The 20,973-nt window shown below is 39.4% G+C and overlaps 1 protein-coding gene across 1 annotated transcript in view; it reads left to right on the top strand.

The window, feature by feature from the left end:
* Positions 1–20,973, top strand: part of F9 (coagulation factor IX) — a 547,347-nt gene that overhangs the window by 178,320 nt on the left and 348,054 nt on the right. The window contains exon 3 of the mRNA XM_044057303.1: positions 5,024–5,048. Within this exon, the coding sequence (XP_043913238.1) occupies positions 5,024–5,048 (25 nt within the window). The remainder of the gene's footprint in view (positions 1–5,023; positions 5,049–20,973) is intronic.

The raw sequence follows: 20,973 nt of genomic DNA, 5'->3' as shown, positions 1-20,973 counted from the left end.
TATTGTTGATATAACTATTCTTAGTTATTAAGTGATGAAGTTTATGATTGGAGAGGGATATGTAAACTGACTTTTCACTGACACTTTTCAAATGAAATTAAGGTCACATAAAATTATTAGCCCGTGATGCTTTGAGTATAGTTTTTTTTTTTTTTTTTTTTTTTTTTTGAAGGATTATGAAAGAGGGGCGTGGGATGTAGACTGTGGGAAGTATAATGATTCTGTTTTAGTGCCAAAGGAAATCTGTAAATTATTCCCGCTAGGTACTGCATCAGAAGTAAGTGCTAGTTCTAATTAGGAGTTTAGGATGCTTCTGAGCTGGTTTATGAACCAGTGTGTTAGCATGCCCCACCAACTTGGGTGCATGGTCTATATGCAAAGAGTTCATATTCTTTGTGGATATCAGTGATAAACTATGAGTTATTTTTCATTCATGATTCAGTTAAAGAGAACAATGTATGCTTATATGGGTTTAACCAGAGATCAGTATGAGGCCATTTGTTGTTGATGCTGTATATATTCATATATGCAATAGTTAGGGATCTGTTGTGTTTGGAAATGGGGTTGACATTATCAGTAAAACCTTGATTAAAATAAATATCACCACAAAAAATATTAGGCAGGAACTTAGAATAATTGGTTTAGCTAAAGTGGATTTGCATGGTATGTTCAACTTTATGCAGAGAGAAAGAAAGAGAGAGAGAGAGTTTTCTGATATGGGGGGGGGGGTTATGAAAACATGTCGCCGTTGATGGCACATGCTTAACATATTGAAAGACTTGTGGAGGAGAATATGCAACATTACTGTAAAGGCTAAAGTAAGTGTTGATGATAGCTATTTGTTAAAAAGGTAAGCCTTTTGGACAGAAATCCCTTTTCAAGGGGACCCACGAGCAACGTACAGTCTGAGTAAGTAACTTGCTCAAACTCATGCAGCAGGCAACTAAGACTGAGGGAATCAAACCCTGTACCATAGTAACTAAAGCTCACAGCTTAACCCTCTGTGCCAAATGCCAGACTTTGAGCTGTTAACTCACCTCACAGACAACCATTATTACTCTCATACAGTTATGATGATTACGACTGTGAGGTGAGTTAACAGTAATGAAATAGCAGAGAAATAAGAAAAGTTATGGAATACAAATGAAAGTAACTAAATGTAGTACTGTGCTGTAACATAAGGTTTTGATTGGATGATAAAGGCTGAGGAAAGAGTAAAAAAAGCGACCTCATTCAGTGGTAAGGGAATGTGGAAGGAGGAGAGCAACGTGGGCAGCACACAATCGATCCATTAAAATAGTAACTATTACACGTGGGTGCATATTACACATGGGTGCATTGTGCAGTAATTCTGCTAAAAGCAGGAATCAGGTCTACAAATGAAGTGTGCATCTGGCATAAACTAAAAACACAGAAGTAGAATAGCCAGTTAACTTTGACCTATCAGTGACAAATTTCTAACTATGTTATGTAACGTGAAGGGTCACATGCTGCTATGGAGTACAAAAGAAGTAGTGAAGAGTAAACCAATTTGACCATCCTTAGCACTGTATGAAAACACTGTCTCATTAAAGAACACACATCCACTAACCAAAACAGAAGAATAAAGTATAGCAGGTTTAAAAAAGCAAATGTAAAATGGCATAGGGATAGTTGTACTTGAGAGGAAGGGAATCTCCATCACACCATTAGACATTTCTTTTTATCAGCAGTAAGTTGGAATGTTTAGGTGTAGATTTCAGTAAACATTGGGCTAAGACTTTTTGGAGACATAAAATAGTATGGAGACCATTGCACTTCAGTGATGGGAAATTGCTGTCACACCCTGCTGTCACATTATATACTTAGACAAGAGCAAGGTGTTCAATGTCTCAGTCCATCTGTGCCATATACCTCCCCAGCTCAGACAAAAGGGATGGACTGACAACAGATACCTGGAATTAGAGATGTGAAGGGGCATCATATCTACATGGGATATTGCAGACCAGTGGGAATAATGTATGTAATGAGGTACAAAGTCAAAACACAGGGTGATTGACATGCTGCAGGCTTTGTGCTGACTAAACCATTGTCAAAGGGGTATGGTTGGTCATAAGCTGTTACACTTAGTCAAGAAGGAAGTATCAGAGGGTCTGCAAGATCTGCTTTCCAGACTGGATAACGTTTGACTTAAATATTTTACACAATGATTCTTATTCCCAGATCTGTGAGCATGCAGGCGACACACCAACATCTGTGCCATGCCGTGTGAACAGTGAAATCTACCTACAGCATTTAGGGGCTAGAAATGGGCTGTTTTCACCAAAGAAAAATGTATCTGTCTCTCCAGTACTTTTCACATGGTTAGGGCACCAGGTTCATGTGCTATCTGTGAGAGGGGGGTGCCAGAGAAACCAAATGGGAAATAAGCTATTAAGAGCAAGTGTCCTGTTCTAACAAGTCCCAAAACTTGCATTTTAATAACAAGCTAGGTCACCATTAGATAACCTCTGCATTATTTGAGGCTTAACAAAGCCTCTGCTCATAACATATCCTAGCTATAGGGATAATTTCAAGACTTTGCTTCATTTCTCTAAATTGTTGTCAGCCCAGTCATGAGTACTGCCTGTACATTAAGCAGATGGGACCGCTAATAATGATCTAGCCCCCTTTCCAATCCACCACTGGTGTAGCCTCAGCCCCACTGAATAGTACTCTGGACATTAAGGATATATAAGACCATTCACCGGCCCTAGAGGGTAGCTTTCCCCAACACTTAATAAACTTGTGAGGCACATTTATAGTAAACTGTGTTCAAAACCAGGCTTTTAAGAGCACAGGACAGACAGATAAACAGTTCTAGTGTTCAAAAGCAGGAAAGATAACTTGCTTTCATTAACCTGTTGTAAGGATAGGCTAGACAAGTTGTTCATTGTATTCCCCTCCCCCATGCCACTGCTATGAAATGAAAGTATTGTACAAAGTTCACGTTAGCAGGCAGGCCAGTTTGACAGAAGATCCATAGTTTCCCAAGATAAAAAATGACCTCTGGGCCTTTCCACTTGTAGTTCTTCAGACAGAGCGTTCAGTATAGTCTCTGATTATTTTGTCTATACATATTTGTTAATGTGCAGCCTTTAATATTGTATAGTGTAGATTACAGTGACTCTTTGACTCAGGGATATGCATTATTTACTTACTTATTTTAAATAAGAATTACAGTTACAGCAAAGGTATGCGGTGCCAGAAGAAACACATCCATCCACCTCCCCCCTCCATTTATAAGAAATCAGGATCACATAATTCCAGCTTGTAAGCTATCAAAGTATTTGCTACCCCCTATAACTTGGCTCCTGGGGCAGCTGACCCACTGTCTTAAGGCAAACGTTTTTAATACTAGTATCAGTTTATAGCTTTATTGTCCCATCCTCTTGGATGAGGGCGCCGCAGGTTCATGATGTAACAGCCAGACTAAGCTGTTATGTACAATGTGTAGGTATTCAGCAGTGCCAGCACATGCTAGCACTCTCTTACATTAAAGTGCCGGAAGTACATCACCTGAGACAGTTATTATTGTGTCAGTACTAATTGGCTGAACATGGTGCCTCAGAGATGTTTAAGTAATGAGAAGATCTGTGCCAAACTGCTCCTCACTGCATCTGCATTTCTTGCAACAGTGGCATACTTTTTGAGACAGAACTGTAAAACCTCAGATTTTATCACCTCATTTTGATTCTGATGTGTGCAGCTAATGAGAGACAACAGAGAGCCTTATTTGCAACTGAATTTTGGTTGTTATTTATAGGTCTAGTGTGCAGAAAGAAAAGGCCTCTGAGTGGCTAGATGTGATTCATGAGCAACTAGACAATGCAGTTGTGGAACATGGATTACTATTCTGTGACCATTTTCATGGAAATGGGGAAAATCGGAGTCTCTGACTACTGATCAGCTGTGAGATTATCCCATTCCGTTATGTACAATATTAGGACGATGCAGACTCTCAGCTGTGAGATTATCCCATTCCGTTATGTACAATATTAGGACGATGCAGACTCTGAGTGCAAATATTAAAAACTTAAAAGTCAAATCTAAAGCATGATTATGGGTCAACAATCCAAATACCTCATTTGCAATAAGTATTTCATCAAATGTGTCACTCAAGAAGTGCCAGTTTACAAACAATGACATTCACATGGAGGAAATACCCGCCCACCTCACCCAATTACCTTTGTTTGCATATATAATCAGTACTAAAGTTATCTTGACTTAGAGACATAAATAACCCTGTTCCTGTAGGAAGTCCTGATCAGCCAAATGCCATCCTTTACAATATTTATTTCCAATACTGCAAACCGATAACCCTTAAAGAGACAAATTCACTAAAATGACCCAAATAAAATCATATAAAATCAATATTTTCCATATAAAATCCTATCAAACTCTGAATAGTATAAATATAATTTACAAGTGAATGAGTATCAGGGCAACTACCCATTTATTGAATATCATCTCTGCAATTTATAAAGGAAGGGGTTACGTACAGCCTAGTCATAGAACACTGAATTACCTGCACTTTTTTACTGTCACTGAAGATTTTCTATCAATATTTTTTACATGACGGTATCTGAGTCTCATGCACCATAAGCAAATATAAAAACAATTCTGTCAATAAAATGTATTCATGTCCTTGTGCTGTCTGTTCCGTTCATGTTCCACTTTCATAATTACTACCATCCTTATTCATAATATCAAACCATCTTTGACAACTGCAGATATTGCATTTTGAACATTTTCCACAATTTGTTTTAAAATAAGAGAGGAGATATTGAGGTAGAAAGTCATTCATCGGTCCAGTTCTAACCTGCCATCTGTGTTTTTGGTTTTATTTATGGGCACTTCAGGCTTTGTTTTTGTTGCTTTGCTAGTATTGGGAATATTTGATGAATACTGTTAAACAGCTTATAATCACTTGTTCCAGTTACTGTTGATTAATTAATTATACATTACAAAAGCTAATTCTGTGTTTTCCCTCTCTTTTTTGCAGGATGAGTTTTGGTTTCCATATCAAGGTAAGAGTCATACTTTGTCTCGTATGAAATATATGAAACATTGAGTAACTTAACACTGCCTTGACCCCATATAGAACTGGTTTATCTTCCTTAAATCTGAATTCTGCATTTATTATTTGACTGGGAAGTCAAAATGAGTAGAGTCCATTTACATTTGATGATCATTAGAAAAAATCTGCCGACAATGCAAAAAAAAGAATCAGTATTCCATAATACATTACTAATTACTTATCTTATTCCTGCTTTATCTTATATGCAGTGGCACTCAAGGAGTGCAGATCAGATGGAAAGTAATCCTAGATAAGACAACATTCTTTTGCATGGCATCTGCACACACACACACACACACACACACACACACACACACACACACACACACACACACACACACACACACACACACACACATCTATCGACAGTGTTGAAGGACATCAATTCACCTGTGGCATGCTATCAGATATTAGAGAAAGCTCCAGTGCAGAGTAAACAGATGTTAGAAATCCAGTAACAGCAAATGCTTCTCATAACAAAAATAACAATGCACACTATTGCACGTCTACATTTGTTACTTTTATTTAAGATGAATTAGAACAGCTAAGACATCAAAGCACATAATTATGAATTAGACACCCTTTATAAACCTAAGTACAAACTTTTAAAAAATATATACAATAGACTCACAAATACAGACAGACACACACATACATACACACACACACACACACACACACACACACACACACACACACACACACACACACATACACACACACACTCTAAGTACATAACTAAATAAATAATATACAGAGCTTAACATGAACCAATCATCTAGAATGTTCCATGAACAGAAACTACTGAATAGGTAACACTATGTACAAAGACAATTGGAATGAACCAGAGATGGATTTAACAATGAGAGGAAAACTGATAGATGATAAAACAGGATGAAAAAGAGGAAAACAAACGAGTGAACAATCTAGATTATATTAGTGGGGATGAAAAAAGAAATATAAAGTGAAGAGAAATCAAAGTGTATAGGACCATGGAAAGAGGCACATCAAGGGAAGATGAAGGGCTGTAGATGAATCAAAAATAGATCATACAGCAGAAAGAATTGCAATATTACAGGATTCTATAATTGTAGGAGCAAGTAGTTAGTGCGTGAGATGTAATTACATCTTTACTAGTTGGCCATGGGAATTCCAAAACATGACTCCCTGTAGCCATTTGTTGATACATTTATTTGCATTAAAACAAGTGTCAAGATCTTGAGTCAATATACCACAGTGGCAGGACCCTGAGTCAGTACACCACAGTGCCTGGGCCCTGAGTCCGTAGACTACGGTGTCAGGGCCCTGAGCCAGTACACCACAGTGTCAGGGCCCTAAGTAGCTATGCCACAGTGCCAGGGCCCTAAGTTAGTATACCACAGTGCCAGGGCCCTGAGTCCATACACCCCAGTGTCAGGGCCCTGAGTCAGTACATCACAGTGTCAGGGCCCTGAGTCAGTGCACCACAGTGCCAGGGCCCTGAGTCAGTGCACCACAGTACCAGGGCCCTGAGTCAGTATACTACAGTGTCAGGACCCTGAGTCAATACACCACAATGTCAGGGCCCTGAGTAGCTATGCAACAGTGCCAGGGCCCTAAGTTAGTATACCACAGTGCCAGGGCCCTGAGTCAATACACCACAGTGTCAGGGCCCTGAGTCAGTACACCACAGTGTCAGGGCCCTGAGTCACTATACCCCAGTGCCAGGGCAGTGAGTCAGTACACCACGGTGTCAGGGCCCTGAGTCAGTACATCACAGTGTCAGGGCCCTGAGTCAGTACACCACAGTGCCAGGGCCCTGAGTCAGTACACCACAGTGCCAGGGCCCTGAGTCAGTACACCACAGTGTCAGGGCCCTAAGTAGCAATACCACAATGGCAGGACGCTGAGTTAGTATATCACACTGTCAGGGCCCTGAGTCAGTGCACCACACTGCCAGAGCCCTGAGTCAGCACATCACAGTGTCAGGGCCCTGAGTCAGTATATCTCAGTGTCAGGGACCTGAGTCAATATACCTCACCGTCAGAGCCCTGAGTCAGTATACCTTAGTGTCAGAGCCCTAGGTCGGTACACCACAGTGTCAGAGGCCTGAGTCAGTATATCTCAGTGTCAGGGTCTGAGTCAGTATACCTTAGTGTCAGAGCCCTAAGTCAGTATACCATAGTGTTAGGGCCCTGAGTCAGTATATCTCAGTGTCAGAGCCCTGCGTCAGTATACCACAGTGTCAGGGCCCTGAGTCAGTATACCTCAGCATCAAGGCCCTGAGTCGGTACACCACACTCTCAGGGTGAGTTGGCACATCACATTGTCAGAGTCCTGAGTCACTATACCTTAGTGGCAGGGCCCTGAGTCAGTGCACCACAATGTCAGGGCCCTGAGTCAGTATATCTCAGTGTCAGGGCCCTGAGTCAGTATATCTCAGTGTCAGGGCCCTGAGTCAGTACATCAGTGTCTGGGCCCTGAGTCAATAAACCTCAACAAAGCAGTCTTCTTGCATGTGAGAATAATATGAATTAGATACTGAGGGAAATTTCAGGCAATGCGTGGATTTAAGAGCAAGACCATGGTGGGATTAAGCTAGTGTGGCAGCAACAATGTAAGTTATCCTGCTATAAGGAATATCAGTTTAGTGGGATTCTATGATAACTTGATTCAAGAGCACCTGTGAGTTATAGTGTAAGCAAGGCAGAAAACAGTATAGTGAGTAGGGTTACTTCTACTACTGTCAACGTTTAGGTGGTTAAAATCCATATTATTTGAATCCAAGAGATGGGACAACATGTATTTTGCTTTAGCCTGCAGTGGGGAGATCAGACAATGCCAGGGTAAGGTGTTTTCACTTTTCCCTGGTGTTGTGTGATCTCAGAATTAGTATATTTAAATTAGTTTGGGTGTTCTGGATGCAGTTTCCCACATCAGAATGGGTATGTGCTGGGGGTTTGCCCCCTGCAAAGTTATATGAAAGAGTGAGATTTTGTCACTTAAGTGACAATTAGTTTTATTTATTTATTTTTTTTTTTTTTGGTAACTCTGACTTTCAATATTCAATTCAGAGTTTGAATTTGCTTGTATTTGATAGGTTGTCTGCTACCCAGTCAGTAGCAGCTAAATGTTATCAGTCATAAAGATCTTAACTTTACATAGCAGCTAATGATTTTGGTTTGGTGTTGTAATAGGAAATGCAATATGGAAATGAAACACATTTTTTAATAGATAGGCCTAAGAGCTTAGAGGCCAAGCTTAGAGATCTATGGAACACTGAGGGGTACAGTGAGAGAAGAAGTGGTACCACCCCCCCCCCCCCATCTGCTTGAAATTTTCTAAGAAGATAAGCTGCTGAAGCAATAACTATCTGGATGTTATAGACCTATTTCAACTACTCTAGACAGCAATAGTTGGTGTTTAGTGTATCAAAGACCCTCTACAAGTTGAAAAGCAAATAATCAGTAGCATTGTTACAACTGAGCTCACCACATACGGTTTTAATAAAATCAAGAAGTACAGCACTTGCCTCATGCCCAGAACAGGACCGAAGCTGGAAATTTCAAAATATGCAAAGCTGGTACCTTTGTTCCAACAATGCAGAGACTGGGTGCAGAGCTGCAGACAGAAGGATGCAGAGATCAACTTAAGAACCTTCTTTAAGTCGGAGCAGTATCACAGCATTCTTTCATAACCTGGATAGATACTTTTCAACCAAGCATTTATTAGGTAATAGAGCGAATGGCAAAATTCACAAATAATGGAGAGAGGCTGATGATTTGCTGATTATTTTGTTGTTTTGTTACTGTCTACATGTATAGCTTTGACACATGTACTTAGGGTAAGTGGAAATGAATATACTCGACTCATGTATTTTTAGTTTGTGCTTGAATTCCCAGTCGTACTGTGTCTTCTAATCCTGTATGTTATCTTGCTCTGACAAATATAACAATGTATGCCTTGTTTTCCATAACATTAATGTATGGCTTTCAGAATATTATTTTTAATTTCGGTCTGATTTACTCCCTTCTGGAGTATTACCTCAAAGTGATGGGTCTTGTGTATCTCAATGAAGATATGAAATATACAGTATAGTCTATATCAGTAGGTCATAGCAGAGATATTACACTGAATATAGCCAGCTGGAAGAGTAATTACAGTCCACTCCAGTCATTTTGCCAAGACAACCTTATGGACAACAGCAACTAGAAGCATGTTGACAGGAAAGCATAAATAGTGGTAGAGGCTGTGATGTGGATTGATTAAAACCAGGACAACTTCCATTTGCTGAGGAATCCAGAACTAAAAGGAAATTCTGATGCTGCAAAGACCTATGCATCAGTAGAACTTAGAACCTAAGAACTATAAACTAAGAGTCTGGCCCCTTGATGCAGAAGGATAAAGCCCTGACTATAACCCAGAATGTCCATGTTTGATTAGTGGCAAAATCACTACAGGGTTTGAGATGGCAGGATGGGGTTGAGAGGCCATTCTTGATTTAGCCATCTTGGCGAAGGGATATAGCTCTGGCTGAACACTTGGGTGACACCAAGTGGGATGACTAGGTATTGCACTCAGAGAAATTGAGCCTAATGGGCACATCTTGTCAACAGTGTAGCCACAAGCAGTAAGTCATGAATAATAGCATCCAGGCTTAGGCAGACACTGCAGCACTGGTGGGTCTCAGACAGCTGTTGCAGGGGGTAGGCCTCCCAGTGATAGGTCTAACTCCTGGACCTAATCCTTGCCCATACCCTACCACCGGACTCTCAAGAGATCTGGAACAGATGTGTTGATATGGGTCCCCAAACAGGAACAAATAAGTCTTAGACCTAACCGAATAAAAAGGGATGATTGGGTGAAGGTAGAAGAAATATCTGGCATGTCTTGCAGTGGTAGGGGATTAGGGGAGAGGAAAAAAGCTATTAATTGAGGCAAAATTGTTGTGATTAATATGATAAGAATAAACAGTGATATCTTGGGAATTAATGGACTACAATGGACTGGGATGGTCATTTTATGCCAGATGACCATCAGATATTCTACTGTAGGCAAGAACATTACAGAAGAAACTGAGTAGCCCTTATAGCTAATAAAATTATGCTAAAATCAGTACAATTAAAATTTAAAAATGATAGAATGATCTCAATCACACCAAGATAAGACATTCAGTATTACAATGATAGAAATTTATGTTCCAGATACTAAAGAAAATGAAATTGACCAGTTTCATGATGATCTGTAGTACTCTTCTGGATATAACTCCAAAAAGAAAAGATATTACTTTTTAATCACAGGTGACTGGAATGCTAAAGTTGGTGGTCAAAGATGAAATACAATAACTGGCAAAGTGATCCTTTGAGTATGAAATGAAGTGGGACATTGAGTAGGTAGGCTTCTGTCAAATAATTCATTGATCATAACAATCACCCTTGTTCGACAGAGAAATGAATTGTTTTATGCTAAGCTAATAACAAACAGTCTGTACTGAAATTAGACTGACTGTATACCTTGGACTCAGAGATGGAAGAGCTCTATGTAGTCATCAACAATAAGACCTGGAACTCACTATGGTACAGACCATTACCTTTGTATTACAAAATGTATAATTAAATTAAAGAAAAGAAAAAAAGTGTCCAGGCAGAATGCAAACAAGCTCAACAGTATTCCATATGAATATGTTATAGAAGTGAGTAACAAATTTAAAGGATCAGACCTTGTGGCTAGAGCTATAGGCATGAAGAACTACAGACAAAGTTCATTGCATTGGCTAGATTATAGTAACAACATATTCCAAATAGAATAAATGAGGATTCAAAGTGGCTGATCTACAGATAGACATCCTAGAAAAAAGTTAAATGGGCTCTAGAAAGCATTGTTAGTAACAAGCCTGCAAGAGGAGAAAGAATTTCAGCTGAATTATTTAAAAGATTGCAAAATTATGTTATTACAGTGTTACTTATAATTTTCCAGTAAAGTTCAATAACATAACAGTGGTCATTGGGCTGGAAATTAGAAATTATATCCTTCTCCCTAAAAATGAACAATGCTAAACAATTCTCAAATTAACATTAAAAATACCATTTATATTCAGCTGTCAAGCCACATTCAGCAAAAGCATCTCCCTACCCTAAGACTGCATGGTTTCTGGACAGGTCACAGTTCAATGACAGCACTTTGGTGCCTAACTAACAACATTCTCCTCAACATGGACAAAGGTAACTGCACAGGAGCAATAGTTGTTGACCTTACAAAAGCCTTTAACTTAAAATACCACCTCCTTCTTCTCCCTCTTCAAAACATTGGCTTTAGGAACAAATCTCTCGCCTAGTTCCATGACTTCTAGTCAAACAGATTCTTCAAAGTTAAAATAAGCTCGTCCTTCTCTCATTCACCGCATCTTTCACTGGAAGTACCCCAAGATAGTGTCTAATCTTATCCTAGCTTATCTTATTTTATCTTATCTTCTCATGTTTATTAATAAACTTTCTCATGATCTTCCTATTTTAAAACTTATAGGCCATTACTAAGCTAATGGCCCTAGGAGGCCTTTTTAAGCTAAGCAATATTTTCCCCATTTGTAAATGACAGGATCTGCAAAAGGGCTAACCACCCAGTGGTGTACATCTTGGCTCGAGATGATTGTCACTGTTTAAGTGACACCCTAACCCCATATGCAAAAAATGGGAAAAAGGTATTGAGGATGGATGGATGGAAGTAAATGACAGGATATGTTACCCAGGGGCATATCATTGGGTTTAGGTGGCTGACAATTTACAAGCTGTCTCTGTCCAATAAGGGCATAGGTGCCATTCTAGGGGCAATTTTCTGATTCCCCATCCATTGGTCCCAGTTGAGTTTCAATAGAACCAGGGACAATTTCTGTTTCACATGGACTAGAAACCTGCCCCGAACTCTGAGTAGACATATACCTGTCCCTCCAGTGTGTTCTGTTAATGTTGCAAATAAGGTTTAGGTCCTTTGATCAGGTATTTCTAATGTTGTTAGACTTGTGAATTTGCAGCCATTCCATCAGTACTTGATCAAATGGTGCCGTGTTAGCCAGGCACAGATAATCTCACAGCAATCTGTAGGATACTGAGTATAAAGATAAGGTTTTGAGACAGTTTGCATATTCAGCGTGTTTTATGCCTTGTATTACTTTTATGAGGAACTTCTGGGAGTATTCCAGTTGTTGCATATGTCTGGTCGGTTCTACCTCACTTCAACGACACGCCGGAACATCGACAGGGAAATCGCGAGCCCCAGAAGATCGACAGCGCAGAAGACCGACGCGACGGGACCTAGAAGATCGACAAGCAGAAGACCGACCCGACGGATGAAAGCACCGACGCCGAGGATGCCGAAATGGGAAAAGGCTGTGTAAGTATGCGGTAGTGACGGACGTTAGGGTGCGAGTAAGGTAAGTGGGGATAGGGGTGGGTTAAGTGAGTTAGGGTTAGGGAGCGGGTCAGGTAAGTGTGCGGTAGTGATTGTGTTTGGGTTAGGGGCGGATAAGTGAGTTAGGGTTAGGGAGCAGGTCAGGTAAGTGTGCGGTAGTGATTGTGTTTGGGTTAGGGGCTGGATAAGTGAGTTAGGGTTAGGGAGCGGGTCAGGTAAGTGTGCGGTAGTGACGGACCTTAGGGTTAGGGTTTGGGTCAGGGTTGTAGGTAGTTGTGTATGTATGGTTTAGTGTGGGTTTGTAGGGATTTTGGTGTGCTTGTGTTGTGTATGTGGTTTTTGGACGGGGAATGTGTTTTGGTTGTTGATTGTGGTGTGTGAAGTGTATGAGGTTTCGTGTTTGTGTACCGTCAGTTATTTCGTTGTCGGGCATGTGGGATTTCGTGTTTTTGTACTGTCGGTTATGTGGTGTCGGTGATTGCGTTGTCGGTGTTGTGGTGTTTCGTTTATGTGAGGTAGAACCGTCTGGTCAGATACATACCAATGGGAGCATTACACTCAATTACTGGCCTTGTGATGGATGAGTACAGTGAGTCTATGACATCTCTGAACCTGGATGCCATATTCTTGCCTATAAGTTGTGCAATATAGAATGATTTCCTTACAACACTAGACTCATAATGGTCAAAGGCCAAGACATTTTTCACATAAGTTCCAAAATCCTTAACTACTGGGTCTAGGAGTACTTTTTCTATGTGATAATTCCCAGGGGTGGCTGTCTTTTCAAAGGATACTATTATACATTTTTTGGCATTCAGTTTTAGATCAAGGCTCCAGCACCAATTATTAGTTTGTAACAAGCCCTTTTTGAGGCTATTAGTGTCCCTGGGGGATTCTATGATTGTGCTTGAGCTTTCAGACATCCACAAACTTGGTAATTTTGCAGAGGTAGAGTATCCCATGCTGACTTCTTGTGTTTTATCCATGCACTAGTTGGCTATCCAACTGCTGATATGGGGTTTACTCCTAGATTTGTGAGCTTGTCTACAATTCCCAAATAGGGAATAGTGTCAAATTCTCTGGACTAGTCAAGATAGCTATTTTGCCTTCATCCATAGCTTTGGTGGCTTTCTTAGAAACGTCCACCAGGAAGGGTTGGCATGATCTGCCTTTGATGAAAACAAACTGTTGGATCCAGTGTCTAAAGGTTTTCTATGTCTTTATTTATAATATCCATGATAATTCTTTCCATAGCTTTACATATGAAACTATTCAGAGTCAGTAGATGACCTGTCTTTGTGTAGAGGGATAATAGTTGCAGTTCTTCATTCACTAAACATGAAGCCAGTTAGGAGGCTAAGTTTAAACAGTGATTTCCGAGTCCTTGATATGTTAATGCTTCAGGCTATTCAAGGTCCATAGATGCAGTACATTTTGCCTTGGGGAGCAGCCTTAGGGCTTGTTCACTACTAATAGCAGAGGAGTTATGGTTGAGGGTATATCTTGAGAGGTGTCATGGGGGAACACAGGTGCCACTAGAGCTACATTTATTAGCCCGTAGGTTTACTATATGGTCTGACTCCAGATAGGTGGTTACATTTACAATTAGTTCAACACACTGTTGTATATTACCTTTGAGGTTGCAGATATAGCTGAAGAAGGGCTTGGGGTTACGTTTTATATCTTAGGGTATCTTTACATGAAATTTGGTTTTAGAGGACTTAATAAGACTCCTGAGTTGCTTATTTAGTTTTATGAGGGATTTCCTGCCTTGCTGGATATTGCACTTCCTAGTTTTGGCCATGGTTTTCTTCCTTTTGTTACACAATTTGTTGATATTAGGATTCTACCATGGTGACTTGTTCTTTGGCTGTCTCAGTCCAGCTGTTTACATGATGATGCTGGGTTTCTGTGAAAAATTTCACATAGGCAGCGGAGTTCACACAGTTTGGGAAAACTTAAATCTTTGACACGGTTTCACTTAGTAGTAGGAATTTATTCTTTAGAATAATTCATAAATGTTCGAGGGTTAGATTGGGTCACAGACTTTAGTTTAAGTTCAAAGGAGATATCTTTATGGCCGGTCCTAACAGGTAAGAAGGTTATACACAGGTGAGTGTAAAGTTCCCTATCTTTGTAAGGATCATGTCATGGATGCTAGTGTCCATAGGGGTTTGCAGACTAGCTGGTCCAGTACATTTGTATTGACAACGTCCAAGAATCTCTGGGCTTATGTATTGTAGGTTGTGTAAGTTTCTTGGCTTATAATGGATTAGCTGAAGTCACTTGCCTTATCATGTTGCATTCAATGCAGAGTGACTCCACGTCATTTAGGTATGCAGTCTATGCATCCTGGGATATAGAGGGGGACCTAGAGCTTGCAGAGATATAGTGTGGAACTTTGTGGTGGGTTGGACATGAGAAGTTCAAGTTCATTATACTGCTTGACCAGTACTGAGGTGTGACTGTTTTTGATGAATATGTCCCATCCTATGCAGTAGCTGGACTAAATGTGTGGAATGCTTTATTGCCCTGCACTGGTGGGGTGCTGTCCACAGCTTTAAACCACATCTCCAGAACTACATAGATATCTACATTCTCCAGGCTGAGGAGAGCTTGCAGAGAATTGAATTTTTTTGTTTAAAGTCCTTGCATTGAGCATTAATACTTTTAGATTATCCTGGACTGTATTTTCTACATTGGAAGGTTTAGCAAGTTGGCATTGTCTGAAAGGCATTAAAGGGGTGGACAAACTTTTAGTCAATATTGAAGGAACTAAAGGAGACAGGTGCAAACCATCCATAGTGAAATTGTGTAGTCTGTCAACCATGCCCTACCAAGCTGAAAAATATTGTACCCCCTTCGAATGACACCAAATACTAAGGCAATTGTTAAGGTCAATTGTCTTCAGATCATATTGATGTATCAGCCTCAAAGAAGGTAGGATGCTGTTCAATGTTAGGTTAATACGAGCCTGGGACATATAATCCAAGGGCTCTATCAAGTCTCTTTTCATATAGTCCAGAAGGGTACTTCTTAAGTCATTTACAGCTACATATGCAATGACAGAGTGGCACTTGTACTTCTGGTTCAGTAACCTGAGTGCATGTGTTATCTGGTGCACTCTGGCCCCTGATAAATGATTGGCCATGACCCTCTCCTTGTTCAGCTTAATGTATGGAACATTTTTATTTCCTCACAATGGAATCTCGTATTACTAAAACAGTTGTTTGTGTGGATGCTTTCCTTATCTACTTATTAGTTGAGACACCATGAGTTGAAGCTTTATGTGTCATGGAGGATGTTGCTTCAGTATAATGCTTGTGAGGTTGATGAAGATTCGTATTGTTATAGCTTGTCTAAACTTTTGTGGTTTGGGCAGATTACTTTTAACAGCCTCAGCATGTGTGAGTCTATGTGCTTGGTCTTTAGTGTGAGTGGTGAGTAGAATGCGGTGTTGTGTGTCCCTGACAACCTGCTTAGTAAGTCTAGTGGCTGTATGTGAGTGCCTGGTCTCCAGTGACAATGTGTAATTAATTGCATCTCTTACCCATATTATCTGATTAAGGATTAGGTGGTTGTCAGTAAACACGAGACAATTGCTACATTGTTTGAAGATGCCCATTTCCACCAAGCTGGCTGCAGAGGCAGGAGGAAAGTGCTTATCCATGGATCCAGATGTTTACTTTGTGGATTATAAGGGGAGTTGTATGGCAGGGGAGTAGGGGGGTCAATAATAGGTTTACTTGGGTTCTGTTTAAGTGAGTCTGCAATATTTAAGGCAAACTGTTTGAACAATGTTCATCTTTACACAAACCTCCTCTGCGTGCAAACCAGGTGCTCTTCATGCAGTCACACTCTCAGGAAATACCAGCAAACACTTTGAATTAAATGCAAACTTGTAGAAACGCATCAGTTAATACAGTGAAATACAACAGCCCTTTAAAGTATGAAAAAGTGTAAAAACACAGTAAATAACACAGAAGTATAACAACAACACTTTGAAATAACACAAAATGTTCAGGTACTTACGTATTATCTATTATCACAACCAGACATGTAACCTTGTGTAACGTGTAATGTATTCTCTGGTTTGCAACAAACTCGGTCATTTCCATTTAGTAGGACTGAAATGAACAACAGAATACTGTTACCTAGCTGTAGTTAAGGAAAAATAAGTAAGCTGTGCCTGTATTTGTGGGGAGGAACACGCTGACTGGCATATTTTTTTCACAACTATGTTGCGAGCGACTCAGTCTTCAGATGTTAGCCTCAAGTCCACACACCTGCTTTCTGCTGTTGTAAACTAATCAGAATGGTAGGTGAACATCAGTTTTACACACAGTTTTCCACAGCTTCTGATCACTTTCAGAAGTACAACACTGAAATCCTCTTTGACGGGAAAGCTGTGTGTAAAACTGATGTTAACCTACCAGTCCGATTCATTTACAGCAGCAGAAAGCAGGATGCAAGATTTGAGGTGTCTGTAAGGCACGCAAAACAGGAAAATAGGAAGATGATTTCTTAAACTGTTCGTGTTCCTAAAAGTAGTTATTTTTTCCACTTCTAACAGCTTGGAATAATGGTTTCAAGTGTTTTCTGCACTCCTATCTATGCAGGTATCCTCTTTTCACAACCATGAAAATCTGTTTACGATAATACGTAAGTACCAAAGTTCAGTTCTGCATTGTGAAGTATTTATCTATCTTAGGTAGAGTAACGTTGAAGCAGATACACTAAAATCTCAACAGGCACAGAAAATTAGCTAACAAACAAAATGACCCTCTGGCCAGTTGCAAGCAACAAACTCTTCACTGATTCACTAGATCTGTAGAGATCAGATTGTTATCCACTGCTACTAAATGTGCAGATATAACTTTTCTAGCTACATACAAAAAACAACTAAAAAGGAATCTAGAGTGCAGGAACATCACCATTTACAACAATAAAGTACTAGCAAATGCTTAGAATTAAATGCAAAAGTGCTGAAAGTGTTGATGAAATGGTAATCTCTACTCCCAATGATAACTGAGCTATAATTGAAACATGATTGCTAAAAGACTTTAACTTCCTCACTTCCTAGATTGTTAACCACAAACTAGTAGTTAACCCTACACATACAAAACAAGTAATTTGGCAAAACTCCCCAAAGTCATTCAATACCACTACCCTTTGTGGCGCACCAGTAAAAACAACCAGTCCTTTCAAATGCTTTGGTTTGTGGCTAGACCAGCCACTAACATTCAATACCAATATTAAGAAATCAGGGGCAAAAGTTAACTCACTTCTCTTCTGGGCCAGGAAAATCTCACCCTACCTATCCAAACCAGCCGGGGACGCTATAGGCAAATGAGTCCTTTATATCCCAGCTCTAAAATGGACCAGTTATAATAGCCACAGCTTCTAAGAAAAACTCCACACTACAGATTATTGAAAACAAAATTTGTTGCTTTACCACTAACTCACCCTCTCATGAACCATGATTTTACCTCAAAAAGCCAAATTGCTCTCAATACTGCACAGACTAGACCTATTACTTCCCCAATCTAACTCATTTCAACCACTAGCTGACAAACTTTATGCTTCTCCCAACCCCCCCACTAACCAACCACTCTCTCTTTACCCATTCATAGCACCTTTTTTTACATTTTTTTGCAGATGGAATCAGGGTGTCACATCAACAGTGTTCACCTTGCTGATTGGCTAACCCTGCTGTGGTTGTTCTTACATGTATCAGACACAGACATTCACTCATACCTACAGCCAGTTTAGGGTGTCCAGTTCATCGAATGCATGTTTTTGGAATGTAGGTGAAGGCCGAAGCACCTAAAGAATACCCGTGTGAACGCAATGGGGACATACGGAGGTCACACTGAAGGCATCATAGGCAATAATCAAACCTGGGAACCTCTATCTGTGAGGTGACAGTGCTATCCCCTGCACCATTGTGCCACTCACTCTTTCTCCATCCTTACTTCTTAAATCTGAGAATCCCTCCTCCCCATCTAAAGGAGCTACAACCCCCCTTACCTACCCTCAGAGCTGAGATTAAAAAACGTCCTCCACACCAAATCAAACTGTACTTTCCACACAGCAGGCCACGTCACTAAGGGCATCTCATCCTCAAGCCTTGTTCTGTCTGTCTGTCTCTGTCCCTCTCAACTACTAACACCTGTTAAGTTCACCTCCCCCACCATGACTGCCATAACCCTGGAGTATTTTTCCCTTGATGTAAACTTCAAATATTATATAGAAAATTGTAAAATGTGCATTTCTCTCATAATTGTTGCTTCATGCATCAATTACCACAGTACAGTTTTTATTATATATTGTTACTTTTTATACTGTTTTTGATATGTACAACATACTGCCTCTGTTAAATTTTTTTCATTGTGAATGATTTTACCAGGACACTACCTGCAAATTCTCAGTTGTGATTAGTGCACTACTCCAGTAAACAAAAGTTAAATAAAATAAAAAATTTAATTAAATAACTATCAAATGGTTATGCTTGCTTTACATGCTAGCAAGGAAATGCTCAATATCCAAATGATTTAGAATGGAAGAGACACCAGAAATCAAATTCCCAACATACTCTGAGCAATAGAGAAAGGAATAAAGATTCTGATTTACCGATTACTTTAAAGGCTTTAACTATGTGGACCATTAAAATAATGTGGCAAGTTATTAGAGAAGTATGGATACTAGGTGACCATATGTGCTTCCTGCAAAATCTGTATTCAGACCAAGAAGCAACAGTTAGAACTGACTGTGGAACAACTGACAAGTTCAGAACCGGGAAATGTGTGCATCAAAGCTCTATATTATCATCCTGTTTATTGAACTCATGCAATTAATATACTTTGTAAAATGCTAAATTGGATGAATCAGGTTATGGAATCATAATTGCTGGAAGAAATATTTACAGTCTTAGCTACGCAAACAATTCCATTCTGATAGATAAAACTGAGGAGTCGAAGAGTCTGTTGATGAAGGTGAAAGTATAAAGTGTAATAAAGCTGTTTTGCTTCACAAAGAAACTACAATTTCTGTAATCTAGCCCTATCATTCTTTGGAAATAAATACTGAGGAAGTGAAAGTTGTTATCATATATTTTCCCGGGCACAAGGGCCTCTGCACATGCTGATCGAGTTTTAAAATAAAGATATTTGCTTCGTGGAAGCAAAGTTATGGCACGTCTTAATAAGATATTAAAGAAGAGGCGTGACTTTGTTTAACAAAAGTCTCTACAGCCAAAAGAAGCTACTGTTTTCCCAGTAATAACATATGCCAGTGAGAGCTAGACATAAGTAAGGCTGCACACTGGAAAATCAATCTCTATCTATCTATCTATCTATCTATCTATCTATCTATCTATCTATCTATGTGTGTCTATCTATCTATCTATCTATCTATCTATCTATCTATCTATCTATCTATCTATCTATCTATCTATCTATGTGTGTCTATCTATCTATCTATCTATCTATCTATCTATCTATCTATCTATCTATCTATCTATCTATCTATCTATGTGTGTCTATCTATCTATCTATCTATCTATCTATCTATCTATCTATCTATCTATCTATGTCTGTCTATCTATCTATCTATCTATCTATCTATCTATCTGTCTGTCTGTCTGTCTATCTATCTATCTATCTATCTATCTATCTATCTATTTATTTTGGGGTTCTGCAAGAAGACCAAATTAATCAATACTTAAGGAGGTAAACCCTGAATGTTCGCTAAAAATAAACTCAAATGATATGATCACATAATGCAAAGACAAGATTGTCTGAAGAAGATAGTGGTGTTGGGAAAGACTGAAGGTAAATAAAAAAGGGAACAGCAAAGTTGAAGTAATAAATATGAAAGTATCAGATGTGTTATGAGGTCATCAACAGTCGGACTTAACTAAATGACTAAGCAAGAGCAATATGCCATCAGCTTTTCATTAAACTGATAATGCATCCTGACAATATCTGAGCTGAGAACACTTTCACTTCTGTTGCTTCATTTATTACTGATGTTCATTCTGTATTTAACCTCATATTCCTCTTTTTTCTCATCTTGAAATGCATTAACTAATAGTGTGATTGTTACTTCTTTTTGAATTGTGGATTTTAGGGAATGTGATGTTAAATGTTTAAAGTGGGAGATTAATTAAGCAATGAACAACAACTGCTTTTGGGTATATCAGGATTTATCCATGGTTAGTGTGGTTTTATAATGAGGGGGGAGCCTGAGTGATTAAACAAAGCCAACCCATGGATGAACCTTGATATACCCACAAACGGGAATGGGCTATTGCTGTTATACAATTACATTATTTAAGAAGAAGTTCCTTACCTTTCTTAAATAATGCCTTTACATGAGGGTGCTGTAGTGTTCCTCCTTGTTCTACCTTGTTTACTGATGTACTGCTCATTCATGTGGACTCACATTCCCATGCTTGTCCAGTACATTAGTGTAGTACAGGAGAAGCAATG

Source organism: Protopterus annectens, chromosome 15.part0, assembly GCF_019279795.1.
Source record: "Protopterus annectens isolate FY-2018-M chromosome 15.part0, PAN1.0, whole genome shotgun sequence".
NCBI classification, from domain to species: Eukaryota; Metazoa; Chordata; order Ceratodontiformes; family Protopteridae; genus Protopterus; species Protopterus annectens.
Note: the sequence above shows the minus strand (reverse complement) of the source record. Positions and strands in the feature narration are given on the sequence as shown.